This window comes from Anas acuta, chromosome 26 (genome assembly GCF_963932015.1).
Source record: "Anas acuta chromosome 26, bAnaAcu1.1, whole genome shotgun sequence".
Taxonomy (NCBI): Eukaryota; Metazoa; Chordata; class Aves; order Anseriformes; family Anatidae; genus Anas; species Anas acuta.
This window is the reverse complement of record NC_089004.1, coordinates 2,200,719-2,215,711: the sequence shown is the minus strand read 5'-3', so window position 1 is coordinate 2,215,711 and position 14,993 is coordinate 2,200,719. Positions and strand designations below refer to the sequence as shown.

General features: G+C 59.9%; 1 protein-coding gene across 2 annotated transcripts; it reads right to left on the bottom strand.

Annotated features, from left to right (window-relative positions):
* Positions 1-269: 269 nt before the first annotated feature.
* ANGPTL4 (angiopoietin like 4) lies at positions 270-8,988 on the bottom strand. 2 transcript variants are annotated; one of them, XM_068661660.1, is made up of 7 exons: positions 8,404-8,988; positions 7,725-7,835; positions 7,092-7,224; positions 2,792-2,905; positions 2,604-2,699; positions 2,046-2,321; positions 270-1,520 (listed from the first exon to the last, which is right to left on the bottom strand). In XM_068661660.1, the coding sequence occupies exons 1-7, from the start codon at positions 8,950-8,952 to the stop codon at positions 1,339-1,341; spliced, it is 1,461 nt and encodes a 486-aa protein (XP_068517761.1). In that variant the 5' UTR covers positions 8,953-8,988; the 3' UTR covers positions 270-1,338. The 2 variants fall into 2 exon arrangements, with proteins under 2 accessions (XP_068517761.1, XP_068517762.1); XM_068661661.1 differs by lacking the exons at positions 7,092-7,224; positions 7,725-7,835; positions 8,404-8,988 and adding an exon at positions 3,608-7,065.
* Between the last annotated feature and the right edge of the window lie 6,005 nt (positions 8,989-14,993).

Here is a 14,993-nt window from a genome sequence, read left to right as displayed (position 1 = left end):
CAGGGCTTGATTTCCAGTGAAAAAAACAAAACAAAACAAAAAAAAACATAGAAACCCATCAGCTTCAAGCAGACTGAAAGCTATGGCTGGGGCTGTAGCAGGCACTGCTGTCTCAGAGATCCACAAGCCCATTGCAAATTCTTCACGCCAAGAAGGAAATTTTTTTATTCCCATCAAGCACACATAAAAGCAAAGTTTATGAATGCTGCGTGCTCACACAGCTCCCACGCAACTTTACTGGTGAACCATCAGGCAAATAATCCAGCCAGGACAGTTACAGGCTTGTTTTTATTAAAAGACATCTTCAGAAAAGATATTTTAGTACAAAAAAAAAAGTTTAAAATACACAAACTACACTTGTTTTTTTCCAACATTTATAAATTACACCACATTGTTTTTAACACTGCATTTAAATACAGAAACAAAATTAAAACAGGAAACTCATCAAAAAGATCCAACATCCTACAAATGACTATGTACAATATTTAGCAGCTAGGAGCTCTAGCACAGTAGTCAATATGACTTCAATAGGGCAGGATGCTTGGGAAGTCCCAAGACGGCAGCTTGGCCCGTAACAGTTTTTGGGGACCTGCTTCGCCCCCCTTTCCTGACACCCACCCCAAAGGCAGGAGCTCCTTTCCTGGAGCTGGGAGTGTTTTCTCCAGCTCCCAGCAAATGCCAACGCAGCCAGAAATTGCGGTGACTTCAGAGCTTTGGGGCCAGGGGAGGCGAGGAAGCCCAAAGTCCCCTTGTCCAAAAGGAGCCCTGCATCCTCCCAGTGACACCCACATTCCCAGCGGGTTGAAGTCACGGGAGCAGGGCTGCATGGCAGATCAAGCTGTCAGAGGCTGCTGCCCCACAGGGCCAGGGGGAAATAGGGGAAATTCACAGGGGGTGCGTACAACTGGCTTGGGAACAACGGTGAGAGGTGGGATTCAGCAAGGCTCAGTACCCAACGGCTTGGGGCAGGGTAGCAAAACCCTTCCCGTGCCTCCCTTTTACCCCAGCTCATCAAAACCAGCGTGGAAGTGTTGAGGCGGGACAGAAAGCACCAGATGACTTGAAGACCCCCAGGCATGCTCTGGAGGTTGGCCTCCCTGCCAGCAGCTCCCCTCTTGCTTTGGGAGCTCCCATCCAGGGGTTTCAGTGACACGGAGCTGTTTTACGTGCAGTGAGGAGCTGCGCCGTGCCACAGCCCCTGCCCACTAAAGGGCTGCTAGCAAAGAGAAACTGTCCTTGGGGGCTTCCTGGGGAGGGTGGGCTGATTTTTCTGTAAACACCAAGTGACGGAGCTCACATCTGCGCTCCACGGAGAAGGTCAAGTCTGAAATGGCAGCTTCAGGGCTCTGCTTCCAGTGCTGTGGGTTGGATTTTCATGGTGGTGGACTTCAGAGGGTAGTACCTGCCTTTCCATGTCTTCCAGAAGATGCCCTGCTTGCGCTCGTGCCTCTGGCGAGGGATGGAGCGGAAATACTTCCCGTTGAGGTTGGCATGGCCACAGGTGCTGAACCACCAGCCACCTACCAGGGCAATGCAGAGGAGGGTTAAATCCACAGCACTTCCAGCCAGAACACAAACCCAGCTTCAAGACAGCTGCTGCCCCTGTTTTCCCCATACCTCAGGGCTTTGGGAGCTAACAAGACCTCGTACACATTTGAGGAGTCCCACGCACTGGAAATCCTTGCACAGACCCAGTAGGAGTTCAGGACATGTCTGCATGTCCCTGCTGCTCTTTCTTTCATGCAATAAAACTTCACCAAACCCTGCAGCAGCCCCATCTCAGGCCTGGCTCTGGTCCCTGCTTTACTCGAGGGTGGCAGCCAGCAAAGCCCTTACAAAGGCAGCTGCTTGGGGCAAGACCTGAACCACGGCTTCAGCTCCCATCCCCGTTCCTCACGTGGCTCTTCCTATGGATCCCTCCTCCCCCAGGTCTCAGGAGCAAGGGAACAAAGCAGCTCAGCACCAGAGGGAGCATCCAGCCCCAGCCCACCACCGGGGGTGGAAGGGAAAGCACAAGTGCCTGGGAAGGAAGAGCCCACACTGACCTGAGAGGTGCTTGGCACAGTTTGTGTCAGCTTTGAGGTCGTGGTCACGATCCCGAGTGGAGAAGGGCAGCTGCCTGAAGTCCCCAATGGCATTTTCCAGTTCTCCAGACAGAGGTCCCAGCAGGTTGAGGGTGTAGGCCGTGCTCTCTCCACCGAGGCTGAACTCAAACTGAACCGCCTGGGAGTTTCCCTCCCAGTCCTCCAGCTCGATCAGGAGGTTGTACCTTCCCTCCTGGACGAGGTGATGGATCTTCTCCAGACCCAGCCAGAAGTCACCTGAAACAAGAAACTTTGCCTTGGTCCCAGGAACAGGACGGGCTGAGGAGGCAAACGGGGCCCTGGACGGGACAAGCCAGGACACTGCAGCACCTGAGGCGCTGCGTGCCAGGACATGGGACAAGGCAGAAAGACCAGACACAACAGCGGTGTCCCCCCTCTCCTCACCCCAACACTGCTCCAGCACATGGAGGTCTCTAGGGGCCAGCAAGGGGGAAATAACTCATCCTTGGTTAGGCTGTCACTCAGCCTGTGATAAGGTCGATGCCACCATCCACCTACCATGAAGGTCTCCAAAGCCGTTCTTGTAGGCATCCCAGAGCTGGTCAAAGTCTACAGAGCCATCTGTGCGCCTCTGGATCACTGTCCAGCCACCTTCTGCGGGGATTAAAGACAGACATTTCAGGGCTACTGTCGGCAAGGCCGCCGTGCAGCGTGCTGCGAGGCGCACGGCATCCCCAGCGCGTTACCTGCAGTCATGTCGCAGTAGACTTTGAAGGGCTGAGACCCCGAGGGCTGCACCTGGAAGATGCCGCTGCTTTGCTGCCCGGCCAGGAAGAGCTGCTGGCAGTCCTCTGGGAGCTCTGCAGGAAGAAGGAGAAGGTGTCTGAGAAAACATCCCCGTGTCCCTTGTCCCCCAGCTGCTGCCACCACAACCCCAGCAGGCGCAGCCGTCACCAGGAGCCTGCCACCTACGGCTGTGGTGTTGGATGTGTGCTGGAGCCGGCGGCCCCTGGGTCCCCAGCATTTCAACGCCAGTGACCCAATATCTTCCCATTTATCCTAACGCAGCTATTTGGGCTCCCATCCAAGGCAGAAGCTGGGCATCGGGCCAGGCAGCAGCAGCCCAGGGCTGGGGAGCACGGCTCCCCGGTGAGGGCAGACACCGAGGCACTTCCAGCTCCCTCCAGGGTTTGGGATGGGGCAACCACCTGCGAGGGGAAAGCTTCCCCATCTCAGCCCCATACTGGAGCCCTCCAAGGGCTGTAGGGTGGAAAGAAAGTCCAGAAGGTGCCCAACACCCATCCAAGCCAAGCCTGCTGCTGCTGCTGGCCGGCAGGGAGCCCGCGGTGCCCTGAGACTCGCTGACCAGGGTGGGTGGGCACGGGGAGCCCCGGCTGATCGCACACAGGGTGAGGCCACCCCCGGCACGGGGCTCCCACCTCTCCTTCCACCCCTTGGGGACTTTGCCCCTGGCTGCCAGCAACGCACCGTTTCAACAGCGCCGATAAAAGTCCAGCCGGGAACCGCCACCCGCAGCACCCGGCAAGGAAAAAAAAAAAAACCTGTTACAAAACCCGAGTCGAAAGGCCGCTGGAGGATGCGTAGAGCCTTCAGCCACGGGGTGCCGGCACGCTCAAGGGGCTCTTTGTGTGCCGGGACAGGTGCCCCCGGCCCCCCGGCCCTGTCACCCCCAGACAAAGGCGCTCTGTTCCCCGCCTGTGGGGGCAGCTCCTGGCTGAACGTGGGGTGGGTTCGGGTGGCTCGCAGCTGCTGCCGGCGTGACCCCAATGCAGGCGGCTGGGGAGACCCAAACACCGGCATCCCCCTCCTGCAGCCCCTCGTGGGATCCCCCCACAGCAGCAGCAGCTCATGGGGGTCTGGGCAGGGAGAGCAGCCTCCCCTCAGAGCCGCAGGGCTTCGTCTGGGGCCAAAGGGTGGGAGTGGGGCCTTTTGGGCTGCTGAGGGGGAGGGCGGCCCCGCAGGACATCGCACCAAGCCCCATCCCCGGCCCCATCCCCATTGGGGCGACGGAGCCAGAACTGGAGGAAAGGTCAGCGGGGAGGGGGGCGGGGGATGGCAATGTGACACCCACCGCCACCTTTCACCCACTTCCAGCCCCTTATCCCCCTCTCGCTCCCCCCCTGCCATGAACTTTCCCCGCCTTGGCGGCCCCCCTCTCACACCCAGTGCTGCCGTTCGCATCCCTCAGTCCCCGGCTGATGCCAAGGCAGGACCAGGTGCCACCAAGGCCACCGGTGCCAGCACAGGACGAGAGCCCAGCCCGCATGCACGCGGACAGAGGGCGAGCTTTTTGCACAAAGGATCAAAGCACAAAGCACCAAGCTTTGGGACACCGAGCACATCGCCAACGTGCACGCTCCCTAGGCAAAAGCAGCCAGGGAAGGCAAAGGGGGCTTAAAGGGAAGGAACCACCCAGGGTGGTCCCTGACCCCACAGTGAGCCCAGCTCACACAGGGGCAGCAGGGATGTCCCGGAGGCTCCCAGCAGCACCAAGCCCTCGGTGCTCTCCTCGCCTCCTCTCCCACACTATCGCCAGCCCGGGCAGGACGGTGCCCAGGCGGATGCTCGGCTGCGCCACGTGGCTCCCGCGTGCTGAAGTCAGCCCTGTCCCAGCTGGTTTTTTCACTGGGCTCTGATCAAGCTCGTTGCGCTCTTATCTCTTCTGTTTTCCTGGGGCAATGGGGACTTTCGAGCAGCTGAATGAGATGCAGCTGCTTGAACAGCCTCAGCTCAATCTTTGTTTGAGGAACATGCTCGTTAGTTCCAGCTTGCGTTGCACATCCGTATGGCACCAGCAGAACAACAAGACCTCCTGGCTGCACTGGATGTTTTCCTTTCCCTCCCCCTTTATTTAGCCAAACAAGGCTTCAAATCAACAAGGCTCACTGGAGCAGCCCCAGGCATGGCACAGGATTTCCCCAGAGGGATCTCCAGGCACGATGGAGGTCACCAACCTGCGACAAGCACGGTCCTGGCGGAGGGCAGGGTGTGCCTGGCTGCGCTCACGCCCCACCAGGGCTGTTTGCATCGCCTGCCCCTCACCCTCCCCAGCCCGATTATTTTGGAGTCCCGGCACCACGGGGAGAGCGGGGCTTTACCTTTCGCCTACTCGGCCAGCTGCCAGGGAGCGCAGGCTCTGCCTAAAGACGTGATCCTCTTTCTGCAAGTGATTAAACCTTTCACTCTCGAGGCTGCTCCAAGCCTTCAACTTTCACATGCTTGGCACGCCGCCATCCCTGGCCTGAAAACTTGTGTTCACTGGATGCAAATAAAAGGGTCTTTCTGAAAAGGCTGCTGGTGGAGTTCATTGCTGCTCCCCCGGGCTGTGCCAGCATCGTGGGTCTGCCTGACAATAGGCAGGGAGCAGCCACGGGCACGAGGCTGAGTCGCGACTGCCTGCCCCAAGAGCTGCCAGCAAGCCTCCCAGGCAGGGGGCACAGGGCCAGCCTTGCCAGCTATTGTCTGCTTTAAGATTTGCCAGAAAACTCACTTAACTTGGTAACGAAAGGAAGCCAATTTGTTTTCTGTCACTGATATCAACAACAGGGATTAGGCAAGAGAAGGGGGGAGCTCGCGGCTCGGTCAGCCCATCGCTGCGGCTGGGATGCCCAGCACGCTGAGGGCGTCCACGGTGTGCAGATGGGAGCCAGGAACACGCTGTGCTGAGCTCTCACACACCCCCTTGCCGCATCCGCACAGGTGGTGGGGTCCTCGCTGCGCCCCGAGGCGTTTCACAAGGGCTGCAGCACCCGGCACCCACCAGCCGGCGCAGCCCACATTCGACACCAGGAAATAGCACAGACCTCGCCCACCTCCTTGCACCCCACTTTCGGCGTAACCCGGAGCTGAGAGGAGAGCAGGAGACGCTGCTGGAGACAAGCCACAAAGCAAAAAGCTGGGAGGAAACTGGAAAAAAGAGGTTTGGAGACAGTCCTCCAGCTTGATAGTGCCGCTCTGAGCAGGGCTGGCTGGCCCCGCCGAGCCAGGTGCCAGGAGTTTGGAGCACCGCGTCCCCTCTCTCCTTATCTGCACGGATTCTTTGTTCAGCTCACCCAGTGTTCAAGCACAGCGGTGACAGCTCGGGGCTCCACATACAAACTCCCATGTGCATTCCCATAGCTGTCCCTGCGTTAAGCCCTAAGCAGGATATCCCCGTGGATCCTCGCCCTGCTCGCTTTCTGTTTGGCTCAGACTGGACATCCCCAGACAGCTGCACAGACGCTTCCCTGGCCAGCGGAGCCAGCGCTGTGATTTAGCTGACACGACACGAGAGCAGCTGCTCCCGGCCAGTGAACCCTGCGGGATCGCAGGTTTCTGTCTGGGAGGGAGGTTGCAAGGCACAGCGTGGTGGGGAGAGCCACCGAGCCCCCGCTCTGGGTTGCTCTGCCGCCCTGCGGGAGCTCCTCCATCCCTACCACCCCAGGGGATGCTCCAGGCAGAAACAGGGGCTTTGGACACGACATCCACTCGCCTGCTCTAGCACACGTTTCCCAGGGCTGCCACTCTCCAGTGCAGCTCCCAGACATTTGCTGCAGCTCAGCACCGTCCTCTAAGGATACTACGAGCTGAGGCACTCGTCTTTCATTTTTGAGACCCAAGTACAAGCAGAGGGAGATGGTTGCACAAGGATGTAGCTGTCTTCTCATGGTCTAGGACACCCTAACACTCCCTTCTACCCAAGAGGCAGATTCTGCTTGGCAGAAGTGAGAGCAGGTGAACAAGAGCCAACTCCAGGGAGCAGAGAAAAATACCTGCTGGCAGTTTCTTTGCTTCCCACTGCATTCTTAACATCAGGCAGAAAATTCCTCCTAAACCCTTAAATTCCTGCTGGACTAATACTGATCCCGAAGGCTGGGTCCTGCCCATGCTCCAGATCTTATCCAGCCTGGCCAAGCTCCCAAGCCCCAGTTTTGTGAGCAAATCTCACATCCTGAGTCAGGACAACTGAACCTTTTGTTTCCGAATGACTGCAACTGCTGTCGGTTCGCCCCAGCAACAATCAGGGCGGCACGTGCAGATACTTACTCTGCGTCAGCACAGAGTCCACGCTCGCGTTCTGGCTTTGGTTGGTGTGGCTGAGGCTTTTCTTCAGGTTTATCTTCCACTTCGGAGACTGCGTTTTGTTGTCCTTCAGGTGTAAGGGGATCAGTAGGTTGACCTGCAAAGAAGAGAAGATGCAGGTCAGAACAGTTTTATCTCGGCTCATTTTCAACACCGCTGCCCAGCAGAGCCGAGGGGTTACGGCATCACTGCCCCCCCATCACCAGGGTGATGCTGCTGGGGTCAGACCAGAGCTGGGGGCTGAACTTGCCCAGAGAGCTCCAGAAGCAGGAGGTATCCAAGGCTGGCACAGCCAGGAATTATTGTGTTTTTTTTTTCCACACCCATGCTAATGATTTTATTCTACAGCTAAACTAAACAACACAGCACGGAGCCGCTCGTTTCCCACACAGCAACACCTCACATTTCACTGTGCAAACACAATGGAAGCTCCCAGCTCTGCTTTTTTGCTACCCGTGCACCAACACCACAGCACAGGGACTTGAAGCCAGAGGACAGCAACACTGCTGCTGCTGCCACCAGCGTGCCGTGCCAGCCGGGCTGCGAGGGATGGCTTCAGGACCCAGCTGCGGTCCCCAGAGCCGGACGGGTGCTCACCTTGCTCTGCAGGCTTTTAATCTGCAGATTCTGCTTGTCCAGCTTGTACTGCTGCTGCTTGATCTTCTGCAAGAGCTCCTCGATTCGGGAGTTCTGGGCATCCATCAGGGTCTGCGGGGGGGAAGAGCTCGGTGAACCCCGCAGCAGCACGTACGGCACGGAGCTGGGCAGGACGGTGCTCCCGGTGCCCTGGGGCAAGGTCCCCGCTGGCAGCTCCCGTGTCCCCAGATCGGTCGGGTCCCCCCCAAACCGCTGTCACAGTGCTCCGGGTGGCTCGGGTCCCTCCGTGCTGATCCCTGCGTCCTGGGAGGGTGGGTCCCCACCAGTGCCCCCAGGTCGGTCCCCCCCAGCTATTCCCGGTGCATGGAGAGGGTCGGGTCCCCCAGTGCTCTCCCTGTGACCAACTCCCACGAGTGGCTCCCAGGAGGGCGGGACCCCCCCGCTTCTTCCAGCCGGTCCCGGTGCCCCCCGGGTCGGGTTGGGGTCCCCCTGGGCTCCCCCGGGGCCGCTCCCCCTGCTCGCTCCCGGCGTCCCCGCTCGGGTCGGTCCCGATGGGGTCTGGTTCTCCCGGTGGGATCGGGTTCCCCCGGCTCCCGCGGGGCCGCTCCCCCTCCCCGGTCTCTCGCGGTGCCCCCGGTGGGGTCGGGTCCCCCGGGGATCCCCCCGACCCCGCGCTCACCTGCAGCGCTCCCAGGTCCTTGGCGCTCTGGTTCTCTGCCGGCCGCGCCTGCAGCGCCTGCCGGACGCGGCTCTCCAGCTGCTCCAGCCGGCCCTGGATCTCGGCTTTGTCGGCCGCCACCTCCTCCAGGCGCTGCCGCAGCGTCTCGGAGAGGTTGAAGAGCTGCCGGCCGCGGCCCTCCAGCTCCCGCACGCTGGCCCGCAGCAGCTCGCCCTGCTCCTGCGTCTCCCGGGCTTGGCGCAGCAGCCGCCCCATGGAGCTGTTGTGGGCGCTCAGGCGGCTGCCGAGCTCCCGCATCTGCCCCTTGGTCCTGTCCACATGCTCCTTCAGGCCGTGGCCGAGCTGCAGCAGCCCGTGGGCGATCACGTTCACCTCGTCCCAGGAGGCGAACTGCGCCCGCCGCTCCTTGCCGCTCGCCACCGCCCGCCGCTCGCTCGCGGCTCGCCCCGGTGCCGGTGCCGGTCCCGATCCCGGTGCCGGTGCCGGTGCCATCGCCATGCCCGCCGCCGCCGCGGCGCACAGCACCAGCGCTGCCCCCGTGAGCTGCATGGCCGGTCCCGGTGCGCGCCCCGCCGCCGCGCCGCCGCTTTTATCGGCGCTCGGGCGGGGACCGACCGCATCACGGCGGGGAGTGCCCCGCTGCCGGCCCGCCCCGCGCCGCCCGGCCCCGCCGCTTTGTTCCTTTTCCCCCCGCAGCCGCTCCGGCTCCCGCACCGCCGGGCCCAGCCCCAGCCCTCCCCGCAGCCCCAGCCCCTGGAAGAGCCGTTCCGTCCCTGACAAGCCCTGTGCATGCTTGGTGTTATGCCCTGCCATGTCGCCCACCCATCCCCATCCCCATCCCCATCCCCATCCCCATCCCCATCCCCATCCCCATCCCCATCCCCATCCCCATCCCCGTCCCCATCCCCATCCCCATCCCCATCCCCGTCCCCGTCCCCATCCCCATCCCCGTCCCCGTCCCCATCCCCACCCCATCCCCTCCCATTCCATTTCCTTCCCATCCCCATCCCATCCCCATCCCACCCCATCCCATCCCCGTCCCATCCAATCCCCATCCCTATCCCCATTCCCATCTCCATCCCATTCCCATCTCCATCCCATCCCCATCTCATTCCCCTTCTCGTTCCCACCCCCATCCCTATCCCCATTCCCATCCCATCCATGCTGATGGCCCTACCCCACATCCTAACCTGGGTACCCTCATTGCCACCCTGTTGCTTCACCCCCCCAGGAACAAACCCCGTGGATCTCCCAGCCATGGGTGCTGCCACACCCGGTGCCTGCACCCGCAGCCTCTCCCCAGCAGCCTTTGGCACAGAGATCCCTGTGGATGGTGAGCTGGGCCCCGCTGGGAGCAGCTGGCCTTGGGGTGGACGTGTGCTGCAGGCACCGGGCTCCCAGGCCATGCCCTGGTGGGTGCTGGGGCCCTGCAGTGGGTGCAGGGCTCTGCTGGGTGCCCCCCAGCCCATGGCACTGCTGCACACTGCAGGAACAGGGTTGGTGGGTGATGCTCCTCTGTGCGCCTGGGGGGAGCAGGGCATTCATTTGTCTCAGCACTCCCCATCCCTAAGAAATCCAGGATGAATTCCTCCCCCAGCTAAAGGCTCATTCATCCCCTTGTGAAAAATGTGCATCTTATTTCATTTGAAAATGTCCTTGACTCCAGTTACCAGCTCTTCCCTCTTGCTCTGCCTTTTTCCACTAGCTTAGAGCAATTTTCTGTCTCTGTTTTTTTTTTTTTTTCTCCCCACGAAGGAATTCACACTCTGCGATCGAGCCGCTCTCGGCTCTGCTCGGATGAGAGCAGATGGAGCCCTTCTGCTCCCTCCCTGCCGGGCGCTTCCTCCTGCTGCCCCAGCGCTCAGCACGGTAAAACACATCCTGGAGCTGGAGCTGCCGGCCTTCAGGGGTGAGCCCCCTGCCCACCGCTTGCTGAGCCCATGGGGGACAAAGGCGGCAGCGGGGGCTTGTGCCGAGCTCCCCCCGCTCAGCCCTGGCAGCTGGGTGAACCCACAGCAGCTCTGCCTCCATCCCAGCCCCGCTCCCAGGGTAGGGCCCATCCGTCCCTTTTTCCTCTTGTCCAAAAGCGCTCGGCAGTGGCGTCCCCCATCCCAGGGGTCCCTGTTTAACCCTGAGTTTGCAGAGCTGATTTCCAAGCCCAGCCTCTCCCAGCTTCAGCCTGGCAGGAGCTGTGACGTCCACTTCCAAATTCTTTTCCTATGACCAAGTAAGTGACTGATACTTGGGTTTCCCGTGCTTTTTATTTTGGGAGGACAAACTCCCTGTCCCTGGGGGTGAAGCTCCTCTTTGGTGGAGGTGAGTTTGTGCACAGGGGTGTGGGAGAAACCAGCTGACGGCTCCTTGCTCTCCTGGCCCCACGCCTCTCCCTGCCGTGCTCACAAGCATTTCACAAACATTTCCTGGGCTGCTTCTCACAGAAAGGGTGAGCAAGAGGCCTCCCAGCCAGCACCTGGAGCTGACAGCGCAGGGAGGAGTTACCGAGGTAGGGGCTGGGCAGGAGGAATTTGGGAGATTTTGGCAGGCGGAGTAGGCTGGGAGCCCCCAGCCGCACTGCTGGCACTGCTTCTGCGTTTATTACAAAGCCAGAAAGAATTTTCCGAGTGAGGAAAATAGAAAAAGAATGGGAAAAAGACCGGCTAGGAAAAACCTAAGGGGAAAAAGAAACAAACAAACAAAAAAAATGCCGCTTGTGCTCATTGCCTTTTCCAAACCTCTGAGGTTTGTCGGGTGCCTCTGCACACACCCTGCTGCGCCACTGCGGTCACCTGGGGGGAGCTGGGGACACTGGGGGGAGGGTGATGGAGAATTGCCCCCCAGCAGGGTGAGGGCATCACCTGGGGTCCCTGCTCAGTGCCTCAGGGCACCAGGCTGGCCCCTGCCCCCCGGCTTGTGGCCAACTGGCACATCTGCCCCCCTCCAGGGGACACCCACTGCGTGCCCTGCCAAAGGCACCCGGACAGGATCACTCCCCCCCAAAAAAAACGGTGAAATTTCTGCTTTTCACCTTGTGCCTGCCATCCTTTGGCAGCCCAGCAGCAGAAGAGCTGTCAGGAGCCGCACTGCAGAGCAGAGGTTGGAGCGCCCACATGCTCGGCAACACCTCGAGAGCCCTCCAGATCGGGAAACGCAACCCCCCCCGTGTCACTGGGACAAACAGGGAAGCAGGATTTCAAATGTTGACTATTACTCCAGGTTCACGACGTCAGGCTAAATGAATCCTGTGAGAAACTCAGCTCCCTGCCCTGCCGTTACCCAACAGAAGAGTTTGTCCCACATAGCAGCCTGGGAGATGACGGGGTTATGCAGGGTCCTGAAGCCAACGCGTTCCCACTGGTGATTTTCTGCATTTGCAATGTTTGTGCTGAGGTGGGAGTGAGGTAATGCAAGAAGCTGAGGCCCCTTCAGAAGCCACATGATTTATGCATTTTACTTTGGATACATTTTCCTGCTGGGACATCTCCAGTTGGCCCTGAGAAATATGAATTTTTAACAGGCAGAAATGAAAAGTCCCCCCCCAAAGGACCTGAGCTACCTGTGAATGACTGCAGGGTAATGGGAAGGTGCTCCCTGCAGGCCGAGGAGTTTAAATAGAGCTTAAAATGGACAGTCCAGTGGCTCGAGGATCTCAGCACATTTCTCTGTGCTGGTGGAGCCCTGGTTTGCCCTACACAGGAGGAGGCTGCGGCGGTGATCCCTGTGGGGCTCCAACCATCCAGCTCACTCCGGGCTGGTTTGGGGCTGGAGAGAGCTCAGGTTTGGTCCTGGGGACGGTGCTGGCACAAAGGGAGTGAAGCTGTCCCCTTCCCTAGGCCAGGGGAGGGAGGACCAGCACAGCCCACGCTCAGGAGGGACCCCACAAGGACCAGCACCAGCACGGCAGACCCTGCACGGGGACTGCAGCAGCCCAGGGAGCAGCGGGGCACCGTGGTCCTTGGGGTATCACCCAGGTCTGCTCCGTAGGGGTCAGCCCCTGTCCCCAGCAGGGTCTCAACAAGTTCATTTTTGTGGGGGTTTCTCTGAAGTAACAGGGGATTCCCAACCCTGTTCCCTATCTTTATCCCCATCCCCATCCCCTTTCCATCCTCATTGCAACCAGCATCACCAGCCCCATCCCCATCCCCATCCCCATCCCCATCCCCATCCCCATCCCCATCCCCATCCCCATCACCTCCCCATCTCCTTCCTCACCCCCACCCCATCACCCCCCTGTGTGTGTTCTGAGGGCAGAGGACCCCCCCTCCTGCTCCAGGAGCTCACAGCAGGGCAGGACCAGGGCTGTGCCCAAACCTCTGCTGCTGCGCAACCTCCCCCAACCCTCCCCTTTCCCCCATCACTTTCCCCTGCAGGCCTTCATCCCCGAGATTTCTTCTCTCAGTGAGTGACTTTTATTTTATTCCTTGCACCCTCCCTTCCCCGTGGTGCCCCCAGCCCAAGCAGAGAGGCAGTGCCCGGGCGCAGCACCCCGCCAGGCGTGCGGGCTGCGATGAGCGTCTTTGTTCTCTGCCATGCTCCATCCCCGCTCCTTCCCACGCTGACCCCCGGGTCACTGTGCGAAAGTTCAGCCCCGTCTGAACTCAGATTGCATTCCTGCAGCTGCTCAGCCCTGCGCTCACGTCACCGGGAGGGCTGGGAGGGATGCGAATTGACGGGAAGGTTGCTCACAGCCTCGCTTTATTGTTAGAAAGAGCAGGCGTGAGGGAGACTCCAATGAAAGGGGAATGGGGCATGTGTGAATTGTGCCGTCACCGTCGCAGGGATAAATTTAGATTTTCCAGAGGAACAATTGCTGTGTTCCAGTGGAGGTCAGGAGGCATCCAGCAGGGATTTCCCACCGACCCCAGCTGAGCGCAGCCAGCACATCTCACCCAGACAGGCGCTGGCAGCCGTCCCAGCCAGAGCCGGGCTCCCGACCTGCCTCGGTCTCTGCTCCGACCAGGTCACAGCAGCGATTTATGTGTCACACACCCACAGACACAGCCCTGCTGGTGAAATGGTTCTGCCAGCTAAAGCAGCCACGTGCTGGGGTCACTTATCCACATTCTTCCCAGCTCCTGCACCCTGCCCAGAGCCACAGCACCTCCAGCCGGGCTGGATTGGACCCGGCACCCTGAGCTGGCAGCGGGGGCTCAGAGCCACCGACCGCTTTGGGTCACTCAACCCCGACGTTTGCTCGGCAGCTGGGTTTGTTGTGCCCCCAGCCCCACCGCCCCGCTGGTGCTGAGCACGGTGCAGGAGGCTCCCAGCAAGGCAAAGAGCTGCAACGGGGCTGTCCCGGGCTGCTGAGCACCAACCTGGTCCTTGTCCAGCCCCAGTGCCAGGGACACCTCCGTCAGTGTGTTCGCAAAGATTTCTGCGTTTGATGGAATTTCCTCTTGAGCGGAGACAAATTTCCAAGCGGGGTGAGTCAGAAACGTGGAAATGGTTGCAGCGAGATCCAGATGTGCCATGAGAGTGGCCACGTCCCCGGGCTCCGTTCCCATCCTCGCTCCCCGGCCAGCACAGAGCCCCCGTGGGCAGACCACCGGCAGCCCCAGTGCACCCAAGCCCGTATGGGGTGGAGGCCAGCACCCGGCTGTGGTGTCACCTGTGGGGTCACAGCTTGGCCAGGTTCCCCCCCTTACACCTCGGAGGTTTTTTTCCCAACCAGGGGAGGCTCCGAGCACCCTCAGCCAGGAGCAGGGGAGCTGATTTCCACCGTCACACAAAAAAAAACCAACATAAAAGGCCCGCAACGCTCATCCCAACCAGCCCCTTGTTTTCCTGGCGGGCTGGATGGGAGTTATGCAAGTTCTCGCTACCCTTTATTCTTCCTGCTGTGCCCCAGGCTCCTTGGAGAGCCCTGGGTCACTGTGTGGAAGGTCACCCTTGCCATCAGGCAGGAAACTGGAGCACTTTGGTTAACGTGGGAGGCTCGGCAGCCAGAGAAATTGGACCCTTATTTTTACAGTCATCACTGAATTTGAGCAACATGTGTTTTGGATTACTGGCTTTCGCTGCTTGGGCTCGTGACTCATCCACGCAGGGAGCTGCAGGTTCCCAGGGAGGACGATGCCTATCGGAGCACCCGGGGTGCTCCCGGCCCTATGCCAGCGGGGCCAGATCCTGTGCACTGCCCAGCACCGGGCTTCACCACCCTTTGGCTGGAAGCAGTGGACAATAGGGTCAGTGCTTGTGTGCACCTCGGTGCCTTTGTCACCAGGCCACTTGGTGCCGTGAAAGACTCCTCAATAATCAGTACAGCTGGGTATTAAAAAAAAAAAAAAAAAAAAAAAAACAAGCAAAAAAAAAAAAAAAAAACCATCATTTTTGGGTGTCTAGCTGGTCCCAGGAGGCTGTGCTGCTCTGACGAGGCTGCTCGGGGAAGTGGCAGCCTGGAGGGGTTTGGGCTCAGCCCGAGCACTGTGCACCATGGGCTCTGTGAGCTCCCCGTGGCCAGGCTTGGGCGAGAGAATTGCTGGGGGTCGATGGTGGGTCCTGTCCTGTTGGATATCTCCAGTAACCCTCTGGATCTCCAAAGGGGGTTGGACAGTCTGGAGAGCTGGGCTGCCAAAAATCTCATGTTGTTCACC